The sequence below is a fragment of the Rhinatrema bivittatum genome, chromosome 4 (genome assembly GCF_901001135.1).
Source record: "Rhinatrema bivittatum chromosome 4, aRhiBiv1.1, whole genome shotgun sequence".
Lineage (NCBI taxonomy): Eukaryota > Metazoa > Chordata > Amphibia > Gymnophiona > Rhinatrematidae > Rhinatrema > Rhinatrema bivittatum.
In genome coordinates, this window is record NC_042618.1 from 435,630,762 (window position 1) to 435,643,701 (window position 12,940).

General features: G+C 47.3%; 1 protein-coding gene across 1 annotated transcript in view; it reads right to left on the minus strand.

Moving 5' to 3' along the window:
- Window positions 1-12,940, minus strand: part of APPL2 (adaptor protein, phosphotyrosine interacting with PH domain and leucine zipper 2) — a 92,778-nt gene that overhangs the window by 47,673 nt on the left and 32,165 nt on the right. The window contains exons 5-6 of the mRNA XM_029601533.1: window positions 8,171-8,258; window positions 73-114 (exon numbers count right to left, since the gene is read on the minus strand). Of these exons, the coding sequence (XP_029457393.1) occupies window positions 73-114; window positions 8,171-8,258 (130 nt within the window). The remainder of the gene's footprint in view (window positions 1-72; window positions 115-8,170; window positions 8,259-12,940) is intronic.

The following is a 12,940-nucleotide window of genomic DNA, read 5'->3' on the forward strand; positions in this document are numbered from 1 at the left end:
ACAGATTTCAATTGTATTAATATGTATATGCCTACAAAAGGACAGATTGCATTAAAATAAAAACAAACGTACCATTGCTAGCAAGGCCAAACAGATCCTTTAAAGTGCTTACTTCTAGAAAGAAAAAACAAAAGGGAATCATTTTTAGAGGAAAGAAAGTCTGTTACAAAAAATAAAACATAACCAAAGCAAGTATTCAAAGCCTAAGTACAGAACTCAAAAAGCTATGAAAATCAGTGACTGTGTTACATTGATCAAGATTGAGCAAGTTGGAAAGAGTTATGCATTGTATAACAGCATCTGGGGTTTTCGTGGTCCCAAAATTGGAACGATCTGAACCAAATTCGGGATTCCTCCACAACTTTCAGGGGGCAACCACCATACTGAGATTATGCTGTATATCAACATGCATCTGGGTGGACAGACAGAGGGACCAATCAATCAATCATCGACCACAGATGCACTGCACTGACCAATAAACCTCCAATGGTTATAAAGGAAAATTAGTTTCTTACCTGATAATTTTCGTTCCTGTAGTACCAAGGATCAGTCCAGGACACCTGGGTTGTGACCCCGCACCAGCAGATGGAGACAGATTAAAACTTGTGGGCGGAGCCATATATGCTCCTGTGCCTGTCACAGCCCCTCAGTCATACGTAATGTCAAAGTAGACAAAAAACAGAACAACCAAACTAAATAACTAACCTTAACAGGGAGCCATTCAAGGACCCCCAACCGGAACAGAACCCCAAAACGAGGGAGCAAAGCAATAACCGGAATAGTTAACAAAAGAGATGAGCGGACTCTCCGATTCTTCACAACAGCACGGGCGGGATCCTGGACTGATCCTTGGTACTACAGGAACGAAAATTATCAGGTAAGAAACTAATTTTCCTTTCCCTGTACGTACCAGGATCAGTCCAGGACACCTGGGATGTACCAGAGCTAAATTACCGAGGGTGGGAAGCAGAGAGTCCCGCTCGGAGTACCCTCTCTCCAAAACCCCCGGAATCCGCAGCCTGAACATCCAACCGATAGTGTCTAATGAAGGTATGTAAGGACTTCCAGGTAGCTGCCCTACAAATCTCTTGAGGCGAAACCTGAGAAGATTCCGCCCAAGACGCAGCATGAGCTCTTGTCGAATGAGCCCTGAGACCGTTCGGAATAGGCTTTCCTCGTAACACGTACGCTGAGCCGATGGCCTCTTTAAGCCACCGTGCGATTGTCGTCCTGGAAGCCGGACCTCCTTTCTTTGGGCCCGAGAATAGAACAAAGAGATGATCCGACACCCGGAAAGGGTTAGTGACTTCTAGATAACGGAGGAGAACCCTCCGCACATCCAACTTCCGCAATTCTTTCCATTGCGGGTCCGAATATTCAGCACCTGCGAAAGCAGGAAGCTCAATAGACTGGTTCAAATGAAACGGTGACACCACTTTTGGCAAAAAAGACGGAACCGTCCGCAGGGAAACTCCCGTATCTGAAATCCGCAGGAATGGCTCCCGACAAGACAAAGCCTGTAATTCCGAGACTCTCCGAGCTGAGGTAATCGCAACCAGGAAAACGGTCTTTAAAGTAAGATCCTTAATAGTAGACCGTTTTAAGGGTTCGAACGGAGCCGTAGACAAAGAAGAAAGGACCCAATTAAGATTCCAGGAGGAACATGGATGATGTAGTGGTGGACGAAGATGTTTAGCCCCCCGAAGAAAACGAGAGACATCGGGATGCAGGGCCAGAAAGGAACCGCGAACCTTACCCCGCAGACAACCAATCGCCGCCACTTGTACACGAAGGGTACTACAAGAAAGCCCTTTGGCTAGACCGGCCTGAAGAAAAGCCAGAATATCAGAGACGGAAGCGGAAATGGGATCTAGCCCTCGGCTGATACACCACTCCTCAAAAACTACCCAGACACGTACATAAGCCAAGGACGTAGACTGCTTTCTGGACCGCAGTAACGTGGCTACCACCGCATCTGAATAGCCTTTTTTCTTTAGACGTTGCCTCTCAAAAGCCATGCCGCGAGACAGAAGTGATCCGCATCCTCCAAACAAACGGGGCCCTGACGAAGAAGCCCCGGAAACCCCTGTAGCCGAAGGGGAGCATCCACCGACAGCTGAACGAGATCCGCAAACCAAGGGCGCCGTGGCCACTCCGGCGCTACCATGATCACGTTGGACGGGTGCAACTCTATGCGCCTTAAGATCTTGCCTATCATTGGCCACGGAGGGAATACGTACAACAACACGTTGGTTGGCCAAGGAAGAACCAGCGCATCGACGCCCTCGGCACCTCGCTCCCGACGTCGACTGTAAAACCGAGGAGCCTTCGCGTTGTGCCACGTGGCCATCAGGTCCATGTGGGGCAGCCCCCACCGATCGCAAATGAGATGAAAGGCATCTTCCGTCAGCTCCCATTCTCCGGGGTCGAGGTGGTGTCGACTGAGGAAGTCCGCCTGAACATTGTCGACCCCGGCTATGTGAGAAGCTGCTATGGAGTTGAGATGGCACTCTGCCCAACTCATCAGAAGCTTTGCCTCTTCCGCCACAAGTGGACTTCTTGTCCCTCCTTGGCGATTGATGTATGATACTGTTGTTGCATTATCCGACAACACACGGACCGCCTTCCCTTGGACCAACGGGAGGAAGGCTTGCAGAGCCAGGCGCACCGCTCTGGTTTCCAGACGGTTGATGGACCACTGCGACTGGACGGAGGACCATCGGCCCTGTACCGACTTGTCTAGGCAGACCGCTCCCCAACCGGAGAGACTGGCATCCGTCGTCACCACTGTCCAGTCGGGGACCAACAGAGACACTCCGCAAAAGAGATGGCCCGGATCGAGCCACCAGTGAAGACTCTCCCGCGCCTGAGTCGTGAGTGGAAGTGGTAGGTGGAACTCTTCTGATACCGGCTTCCATCGGGAGAGCAACGCAAATTGTAATGGTCGCAGATGAGCAAAAGCCCAAGGAACCAACGCCAGTGTGGACGCCATAGATCCCAGAACCGTCAGATAATCGCGAACCAGCGGCAGCTGAAGACTTAATAATCGACGCACTTGACACTGAAGCTTGCGTGCACGATCCGCGGACAGAAAAACCTTGCCCTGCTTCGTGTCGAAAAGAGCTCCCAGGTATTCCAAGGACTGGGTAGGAACAAGCTGACTCTTGTTGAGATTGACAACCCAACCTAAGGTCTGCAACAACTGGAGGACTCTGGCCACCGCCTGACGGCAACGGGTCTCGGACTTGGCCCGAATCAGCCAATCGTCCAAGTAGGGGTGTACCAGGAACCCCTCTCGTCGAAGATGAGCCGCCACTACTACCATTACCTTTGTAAATGTTCGCGGAGCTGTGGCGAGGCCGAAGGGAAGAGCCCGAAATTGGTAGTGTCTGCCCAAGATGCAAAATCTGAGGAACCTCTGGAAAGACGGCTGAATTCCGACGTGGAGGTACGCCTCCGTGAGATCTAAAGAGGCCATGAATTCGCCTGGACGAACTGAGGCAATCACTGACCGAATTGTTTCCATCTTGAAGTGTGGAATGCGCAGACATTTGTTTACCCCTTTGAGATCCAAAATTGGCCGGAACGTGCCGTCCTTCTTTGGCACGATGAAGTAGATGGAATAACGACCTGCGCCTTGCTGATCGGGAGGTACGGGGACGATTGCTCCTAAGTCCTCCAGACGCCTGAGAGTGCTTAGCACTGCCATGGTCTTTTTTGGGCACTTGCAGGGCGACATCAGGAACTTGTCCGTTGGAGTCCGTACAAAATCTAACGCGTAACCGTGCCTTATTACATTGAGGACCCACTGATCGGATGTTATTTTGGTCCATTCCTCGAAAAATAAAGTCAACCTCGCCCCTACGTTTGGAACGGAGGTTCTTGGTTGCCTTAAGGAATGGACCCGCCGTATCTCATTGAGAGTTTGGGACCCGTGCCGGATGGGGTGCCTCCCTGTCTGCCGTAACGTTTCCCACGAAAGGACTGTGGCCACGAAGAGGCCCGGGAAGAAGTCGAGCGATAAGAAGGAGCCGAGGACCTCTGAGGACGAGATCTCGTTACCTCGAAACAGGGACCTGGACGGATAGGAGGATCGGGCTCTGGACCTGTCTTCTGGGAGTTTAAAAGCTCTGTTCTCTCCAAGAGAAAGCATGAGATCATCCAACTCTTTGCCGAATAACAACTTCCCCTTGAAGGGCAGGGCTCCAAGGTGAGCCTTGGAGGATCCATCCGCCGACCAATTGCGAAGCCAAAGTAAGCGACGCGCCGAGACTGCAGAGACCATGGATCTTGCTGAAGTACGTAGTAGGTCATAGAGAGCATCCGCACTATAAGCAATGGCAGCCTCTAGGCGATCCGCCTGCGTGGCCTCTTCAGGAGAAAGACCTGCATTCGCCTGTAGAACTTGGGCCCAGCGCAAACTAGCCCGCATGGCATAGTTGCTACAAATGGCAGCCCGGACTCCCAACGCTGAGACCTCGAAGATCTTTTTGAGCTGCACCTCAAGCTTCCTGTCCTGTATGTCTCTAAGGGCTGTGGCCCCAGTGACCGGAATCGTGGAACGTTTAGTTACCGCCGACACCGCTGAATCCACCTTTGGAAGCCGAAGAAGTTCCAGTGCGTCTTCTGGCAAAGGGTAGAGCTTATCCATTGCCTTAGATACCTTCAGACCTAGTTCAGGAGTATCCCACTCCCGAAACAAAATGTCAGACACCGAGAAATGGAATGGGAAGGCTACCGCTGGACCAGTGAGTCCTAGCAGGACCGGGTCCATAGTTGCTCCGGGGCGCGAGACTGTCGGTGGGGCTTCAACCCCTAACTCGCTGAGGATTGCCGGGATAAGCGGGGACAGCTCGTCCCTTCGGAAAAGGCGTACCACCTTTGGGTCGTCCCCATCACCGGCTTGCGAAGGTTTGCTCAGCCCTGTTTGGGCAGAATTGTCCCCTGACGCGCCATCGGCCCCCATCAGGGGCTCGTCGGGCGGATCTACCTCATCTTGTGAGGTGGACTCTGATTCTGTATCCTGCGGGATACCTCTTGGAGTCCGAGTTCCTGTCGCAGAGTCATCCCAAGATTTTTTCTTCCTTGGAGTATCCTTTTTAGAGTGTCCATGAAGTTCCTTGCGCCTGCGGCCCTTATATTTTAAAACTTTTCGCAGCAGGAGGGCAAAATCCGCCGAAAAAGACGACCCCGAATCTGAGGAGTCCGATTCCTCGCCAGCCTCATCCGGGGACTCAGCCCCCCCAGCGGAAGCCCCCCCCGAAGGCCGTTGTTGAGGAGATAACTCGGGAGGCGCGGCAGAAACCCCTGCAGGTTCCTGCACAACTTCGTGAACTGATGCCAAGATGGCCGCCGCTCCTACACTAAGCGGGAAGGAGTCAGCTGGCGCGATAGAAGCGGCGGGAGTGCACGACGGCGACCGCACCGACCGGGAACGGACCCCCTTACCTGACTTAGACGGTCCCTCCCCGCCCGGGACGCATGCAGAACAAATTCCCTCACGAGAGAGCCGCGCGCGCGCAGAGCCGCAAGCGCGGCAAGTTGTGCCTCTAGGCATTCTCGCAGCCGCGGCGGGAAAACGTGAAGAAAAAATGAAAAATAAAATTAAAGAATTGAATGCCGAAAAAACTCCCCTCCCCTTGCCGAACCGAGGACCTTTTCTCCCCCCCCCCCGGCGAAGAAGAAACGGAGAGCCGGCACAAACAAAAGAATTTAAAAACACTTTTTTTTTTTTTTTTTTTTTTTTTTTAAATCAAACCTGCCGCTGTCCAAGGTCCTGGGGTTCCTGCTCCTGTTGGGGGTGAGTGAACTGGGCTCCCCGGTGTCACCCCCGACGCTGCTGCTTTAGTAGTTCGGGTCCTCGACCCTCAGCAGCGGCCTCAACCAGGGGGGGATGGTCCTCTCAGAACTTTCCCACCCCCCTGGGAGGCAGGACGGACAGCTTTTTTAAACTACTCTAAGCAGAAGTAGAATCAAAAAATACAAACTGAGCTTAAAATAAACAAAATAAGTAAAATAACCCTGACTAAAACTAAGTATCAGTCCTCAGGGCACCCAGAGGCTGTGACTACACCTGCACCACCTACTGGAGACAGAGTAAGACTGAGGGGCTGTGACAGGCACAGGAGCATATATGGCTCCGCCCACAAGTTTTAATCTGTCTCCATCTGCTGGTGCGGGGTCACAACCCAGGTGTCCTGGACTGATCCTGGTACGTACAGGGAAAGCTAAATCGAATTCTTTATCAATTTAATGGTTCTCAAAATTCAGAAAGAACTAGAAATATTACACTGTAAAAAACAGTGCCACAAACAGAAGTCATTCTGAAAGCCATGTGTCGAATCTGAAGACAGGAAGAGACTAAATATAGGGGACACTTTCAAAGCCATTGATGGACATGAAACCCAGTTTTGTGCATAAATGGCTGTTCTTTGCATTTGCAATATTCTTTCCTTTTCTTTGGACTTGTTTTTGGTTTCTCTAAAACTGAACAAGGCTTAGTGCATGTAAAAATGCACATATAACCCAGATTCACATATACTTCTATGTCAATGGAGGAGAGGAGTTCTAGAGGATGAGGAGGAGGAGGAGGGGGCGGGCGGCTGAGCTGGGGTGGAGTCAGCACTTACGAGCATACTATTTATTTGAAAAATGGATGCACTTAGGTTATGCCCTCTGAAGAGGAGGTTTAATTAGACGAGCAAATGGGTGTGTGCCCTTAGCCAATTACCCGAGTATTTGTGGAAGTTCATGTAAAAAATATTAGATAAGGCCTGCGTGTGCAATGTGCATGCAGAAGTCCTCATTCAGAGGATGGCCGGCTAGCAAAAGTTAAGTGGATAAACTTATCTGGCTATCTTTGCTAGGATATTCAGAAGCATACCCATGCCGCTGAATATACACAGCTATGTCAAAGTTAGCCTGATAAGTTAGCCAGACAAAAATTGGTGTTTATCTGTTTAGCCTTCACACCAGACACCCCCAAACCCGCCAGATAAAAAGTTATCCAGCTAGCTTGGGGGCTGGTCGGGGTAGCAGGATTTGAAAATCCTGCCATTTGTCTGGCTAAATTTGAATTAAACCACACAGTGCTGAATACAGACCTCACAGAAATTCCCGCTCTGCAGGCTGCTTGAAAATTAACCTTTTCATGTCCACTGTCTTATCAAAATCACTTCTGCTGAGCTTGGGGACCATCCCAAGAAACATTCGAAAAATTCACAAAGTAAGAAAAAAAATACAAAAACAAGAAATAGGGCATGTTATTTCTCAAGTCCTATTTGCTAAGCATTTTTCCCATAGATTTCCCATGAATTCTATGTGTTGTTACATCTTATGTTGTACATCGCTTTAGCAATTTTTATCTGGAAAGCGACTGATAAATACTAATAAATGAAAAGAAAATGCGACTCAAAATGGGAGAAAGGCCCTTAGGGCCTATGTGATCCATCATCTTGGACATGCATAAATCAAAAACAACCCCTTTTCTGACCCCATCCCATATTCCAATGAATTGTTTGCATGGATGGAAATAGTCCAGGCATGAGATTTTGCCAACATGCGTCAGGCATGAGGTGGAGTTCACTCTCCTGCTAATGCCCACTGGAAACATCACTTTGTGTATCTCATTTTGCTTAATCGTTCTTAATCACCGCATATTCTAATTTAAGCAGCGTCGATCTTCAGTGCAGCATAGCTAGCAACAATGCTTGGCTTCATGAATTAAAACATAAGTCTGCGGCTGACACACCCAACTGAATTTCCTACATGTGCAAACTTCTCTATGGCAAAAGTGAACCGGGCAGATTTTCTCTTATTCACCATTGTGAGCTTCGCACAGAAATGCTCTTCCTTGCAAACATTGTATTTAATGCACATCCCTCTTAATTGTTGTAGAATGAATTAATTAAATACCGCTATGTACCTTTCTACCCTCCCAGTTTTAATCCAACTGAGCAACAAACCAGAGACTGGCAGGCAGCGTTTCCTAGAATATCCCGTTATCTTTCAGGAGGAAAAAGGTTCTCGCTGCCTAATATGGACACTCAGCTGATGAACCTGCTAGGACCAAGGCAAAAAACGTAGGGTAGGAAAGGAAAGACATAAAACAGAATACAAATAGCAAAGTTCAGGCTAGAAAGCAATCCTGATCACTCAAAGCAACTTTTACCTGTGAGATCTTTTTCTCGGAACTGTATGATGGGAAATATCATTGTGTCCGCAAGCTGTTTCGCCAGCTCCGAATGAAGAATGTTGAGCTGAAAAAGCAAATACACACAGCACTGTATACTTCACTTTGCCATCACTGTCACAGAGCAAGAGAATGACTGTGCAAGAAACAGCTTCCATTTAATCTATGGAATTAAGTCCCCCCCATGCCATCTTCAGATATTAAAATCCTGTCATATAAGCAAATGTGCCCAGGAACTCTGCCTGATGTTGTACGGTTAAGTCCTTGGCACTGCAACAGACTGACCAGGTGGCTCTAAGCACACTGAAATGTTTTGGCCGATTCTGCCCTTTTAAAACTAAATGCATCAATCCTGCCGGGCCAAAAAAGTCATCTACGCAGCAATGCTTCCCTATTGATGCACATAATGATAAATGCCTTCAGGGGATTTTGTCTCTACTATTGGACAACAGATCTACAATAGCTGAGAAAAGAAAATATAATACTATTAAAACAACGTTCATCATAAGAGCATACAAATAGGCTTCTTGGATCAGAACAATGGTCCATCTAGCCCAACATCCTATCTCAGACCGTGGCCCCAGGGTTGTTAGCAATACCCAACAGACTCAAAACAGAGGTCATCTAAGTTCTCCCTGGAGATATGAGAGTACATATCCAGTCTCTAATATATATTTACCTCCTTGTCTTCTAGGAATACATAAATATAAAATAATTTGGCCTCTTTAAAAAGCACAGCATTTTTATCTAGTTATATTAGCTGTATGGTTTCAGTCATTCATCTCACAGTGGCTTTAAAAAAAAAAAACCAAAACAAAACACTGAAGGTGCTTTCTGAATTCTGTCCTTGTAAGGACACACATTTAGATAGCACCCTTTTGAAAATTAATTTTAAAATCTGTAATTGTTGGGGAGCACTGGTGTTTGAACCAAGGTTACAAACACATTGGGAAGAGAGAGAGAGAGAGAGAATGAATGAGCGGCAGACAGAAGTACATGATCTGTAAGGAAAGGACCAAGGCACTGTGCCACAGATTGGATCAAAGAAGGCCGAAGCAACAACAAAGAGCAGTATATAAGGCCAGCCACCCCAGAGGAACCTTTGCTGGCACAATGGCACCCTGTGATGGATTTCTCCTGCTCGCTGCTGAATCTCTGTGTCTGGTTCTTGCCTTCTGCTGGACCTGCCTGAACCAGATTAACATAAGTTGCTGGATATTATAGACTTCATCTTCATCCCCGTTCCTGGCTTCGGACTCGCCAGCCAGATGCTTGATTTCAGACCCCCTGCTGGAATGTCCTTTTGGTTTATGGACTCTGGCCTCGTTATAGGATTGCCACCTGACCCAATTTCCAGGCCAAGGTTATCGCTAGTGCCAATCCCTGAACCAAGGTACATAAGCTGAGAGGTCCCAGGTCACCTGTGGCTTGCTCAGATGCTGAAAGCCATTGACTTTTTAGTTATCACAGGATCTGATTTACTGCATTTTGTTTTCTCAGACACAGAAAGGGGACAAAATCTTAGTAAATCAATTCTTAGGTGCTTTGAACAGAAAGGAACCTTGAAATTATTGGATAATATTAAGATCCTGCTAATAGTGGTAAGAGCAAAGAAGGGCGATGACTGGAACTAGGGCGGACAAGCAGTCAAACCTGTAGGGCTTCCAACTCAGAGATCTCCTTTAGCACAGAGGGCAATAAATGCAAGCAAGGAAGGAAGACTCCCAAAGCTAGAGTAGTGAAGAACGGGCATCAAGTCAGGCTGGGTGGCCAAAAGGTCCATATCTGCTGCCATCTACTATGTTATTATGATCTGCAGTGTCATCCACAGTATTTGGCAAAATTAGTGCTCATCACACTGAACATAAAAAAAAAAAAGAGAGAATTTTGTGTTAACCTATCAACAAAAATATTAAAAAACAAAACAAAACAATTTAATGCTAGCCCAGCAGGTTAGGATCTAAAGCTTAAGAACCCATAGGCACTGTGGATGGAGGGATCTTCTTCCCTCTCCAGCAATCATTGGGGGAGAGGGGCAGTAAGAGGGAAGACCCCCCTCCCCCCAGAAATCATCGGACGATGTGGAAACCCCCTACCCAAGTTCCCCCCCCCACCCACCTCTTTCCTTGGATCCCCTCATTGTGTCTCCTCTCAGCTATGGACTTGCTGATATCTTCCTCTTTCTGGGCCACAAGGGCCACACCAGAAACTTCAGCATGGGACCCTGTGAGCCAGCCCGCACGCTCACAGACCCTGTGGCAGCCCTGCTCCTTGCATGCGTCTCCCTGATAACAGGAAAGGCTGCGCTGGAGCAGAGTCTGTGAATGTGCACACCAGCTCACAGGCCCTGGACCAAGTTTAGCTGAAGTTCCTGGTGCAGCCATGTGGCCCAGATGAAGAGGAAAGTGTTGGCAGGCCCAGATGGTAGCAGAGTCAACAACATTCTGGTACCTATCAAATTTTTGTGCCAGAGGCCAATCAAGGCTGGGGATACTGTGGAGGTCGTGTTTACAATCTCCTTGGAAGGAGGAGGAGTCTTGGTCATTGCTCAACAGTGACACCTAGTGATCAGAATCAAGGTCTATATTAGCCAGGTTTCAGAGGGTGTCATGATTTGTGGCCCCTGGCCATGGACAATTGCAGAATTGATAGGGAAATGGAGATACTAAGGAGTGGGTGGTTAAGGTTTGGACCTGGACAGTAGAGAAGGAAGGTTCAGGGAACCATAGCCCAGTGGAGATTAGTTCCAATTGAGAAGAAAGCCCATCAGGAGGGTAAGGAGGAAATCCCAGGGCCAAAACAGGGATCCCTTTATTTATTCATTCATTCATTCATGAGCATTTGATATTACACTTTTTCCTAAGTTAGTCACAAGGTGGATTACATTAAAATAAGGTAATAGGCTAAGAAATATTTAAAAATGTAAGCTTATGGGGCTGCTAAAGGTTTCTTACTCAAGAATTTATTAACCAAAACGAAGGCATCATCTCTAATCAACTGCCTTCTCAATTTTCACAAACAATAATAATTCAGTTCTCTCCTATTATAAATAACTTGCACTGATTCTTAGTGGAAAAAACATGCAGCTTCTTTAGGCACTGAAATACACACTTACTCCGCAAATGGCACAGTATACATATGAAGCTGGCAGGGCTCCTATATATTTACTTAATCTATGTTTACTGTTTAAACTCTCTCAGCTGTGAAAGCTATGCTCATTTTACATTTAAAAAATAAATATGCTAGTTTTGCCAAATGCATTTTAGCAATATAAAATAATTTTGCTTGTGGGAAGGGAGGGACAGGTTTACAGTGGTAATCAGGATGCAAACAAAAGGAGCAGAAGGAATTTAATATGTTTGGGGTGTGTCAATAGCTTACTCTGTCTCAAACCTCAGACTTTTCTCCCTGTCCACAGAATAATTTACACTGCAAGAAACTATTTAGTGATGGAATCATTGGTGAGAGGGCAGCACAGCACACTGGTTCTCTTTAAGACGACATATATGCCTATTCTTGGACGTGCATGCTCTCCAGAAGATTCCCCTTTCCACATAAATATACATGGTTGATTTATCTCTAATTATTCTTAGGGGGTTTTTTGGGTTGTTTTTTTTTTTTAAATACTATGCAGTAAAATTAGTTGCCTGTAATGTTTGTTCTTTGATAACAGCACCTCAATGGCGCCTCATGCATCAGTCATCTGACCTGCATGGCATGTGCCAGAGCAGCGTTTCCTCAACCCTTTTCATGCCCAAAGCAAACCCACATCAACAAAAGTGATGTGTGGCACACAAAACTCCACAGAGGAGTTAGTGTGGACATGAACTCATCATGTGGCCAAAAGAAGAGCTAGAGGAGCACTGGAAGCCCCGCCAGGCTCTCTTCCAAATTTTAAAACTAAGAGAGAAAGGAGGTGAAGACACATGAACCCATCATGATGCACCAGCTCCCGCAGGAGAAGGGGGCAATTTGGTGTGGTGTGGACAGCTAGCTCGGTTAGTTACCTAGGCTGCTGCATTTGGTTGCCAGAGCTCCTTCACTGCTGCTGCTCCCAACACTCAAAATGAATGGAAGCCAGTACAGAGTGCACACTCTCTCTCCATCTTACTCTGCTTGGGGTTAAGACAGAAGCTTGAAGGGCTCGAAGACAGGGAAGATGAGGAGATGCTGTGTGTGCTGCACAAAAAGCAGGGCCCAGCATGCCGCCCACGCTCCAGGGATCATGCTGTAGCTAGGAAGAAGAGTAGGCATGATTACATGTGTTCTCAGAAAGGAGCTCCTATCAGTTTAAGAGTCACCCACTGGTTATCTCGTTGCTGTGAGGTGCTGAGAGCAGATCCCACGTGCTGGCCTAGATCTAAGCATCAGGCAGTAGTGCCTTTTCCATAGCACACCTGATCAGGGCTGAAGGCACACTGGTTGGAAAACACTCTGCCAGAGGAACATCTGTACAGCTATCCAGAAAAAATTTCTGGGCATGCACAGCCAGGATTAACACAACAGACCAACTGCAGCTTTATTGATTAGGAAAGATAGAAGGTGATAAAGAGCAACCCTCAAAATTGGGAGATTTGTTTATTTATTTAAAAAGATTTATAACCCACACACACTCAAACATGTTCATGGGGAGAGGGGGGAGGGACATAGTAATATACACTGAAATAAACATAGAAATCTAGAACATACAAAGAAATGTTCAGAAAATACAAACATTACATTTTCTGATTTAATACTGTCACTCCACTG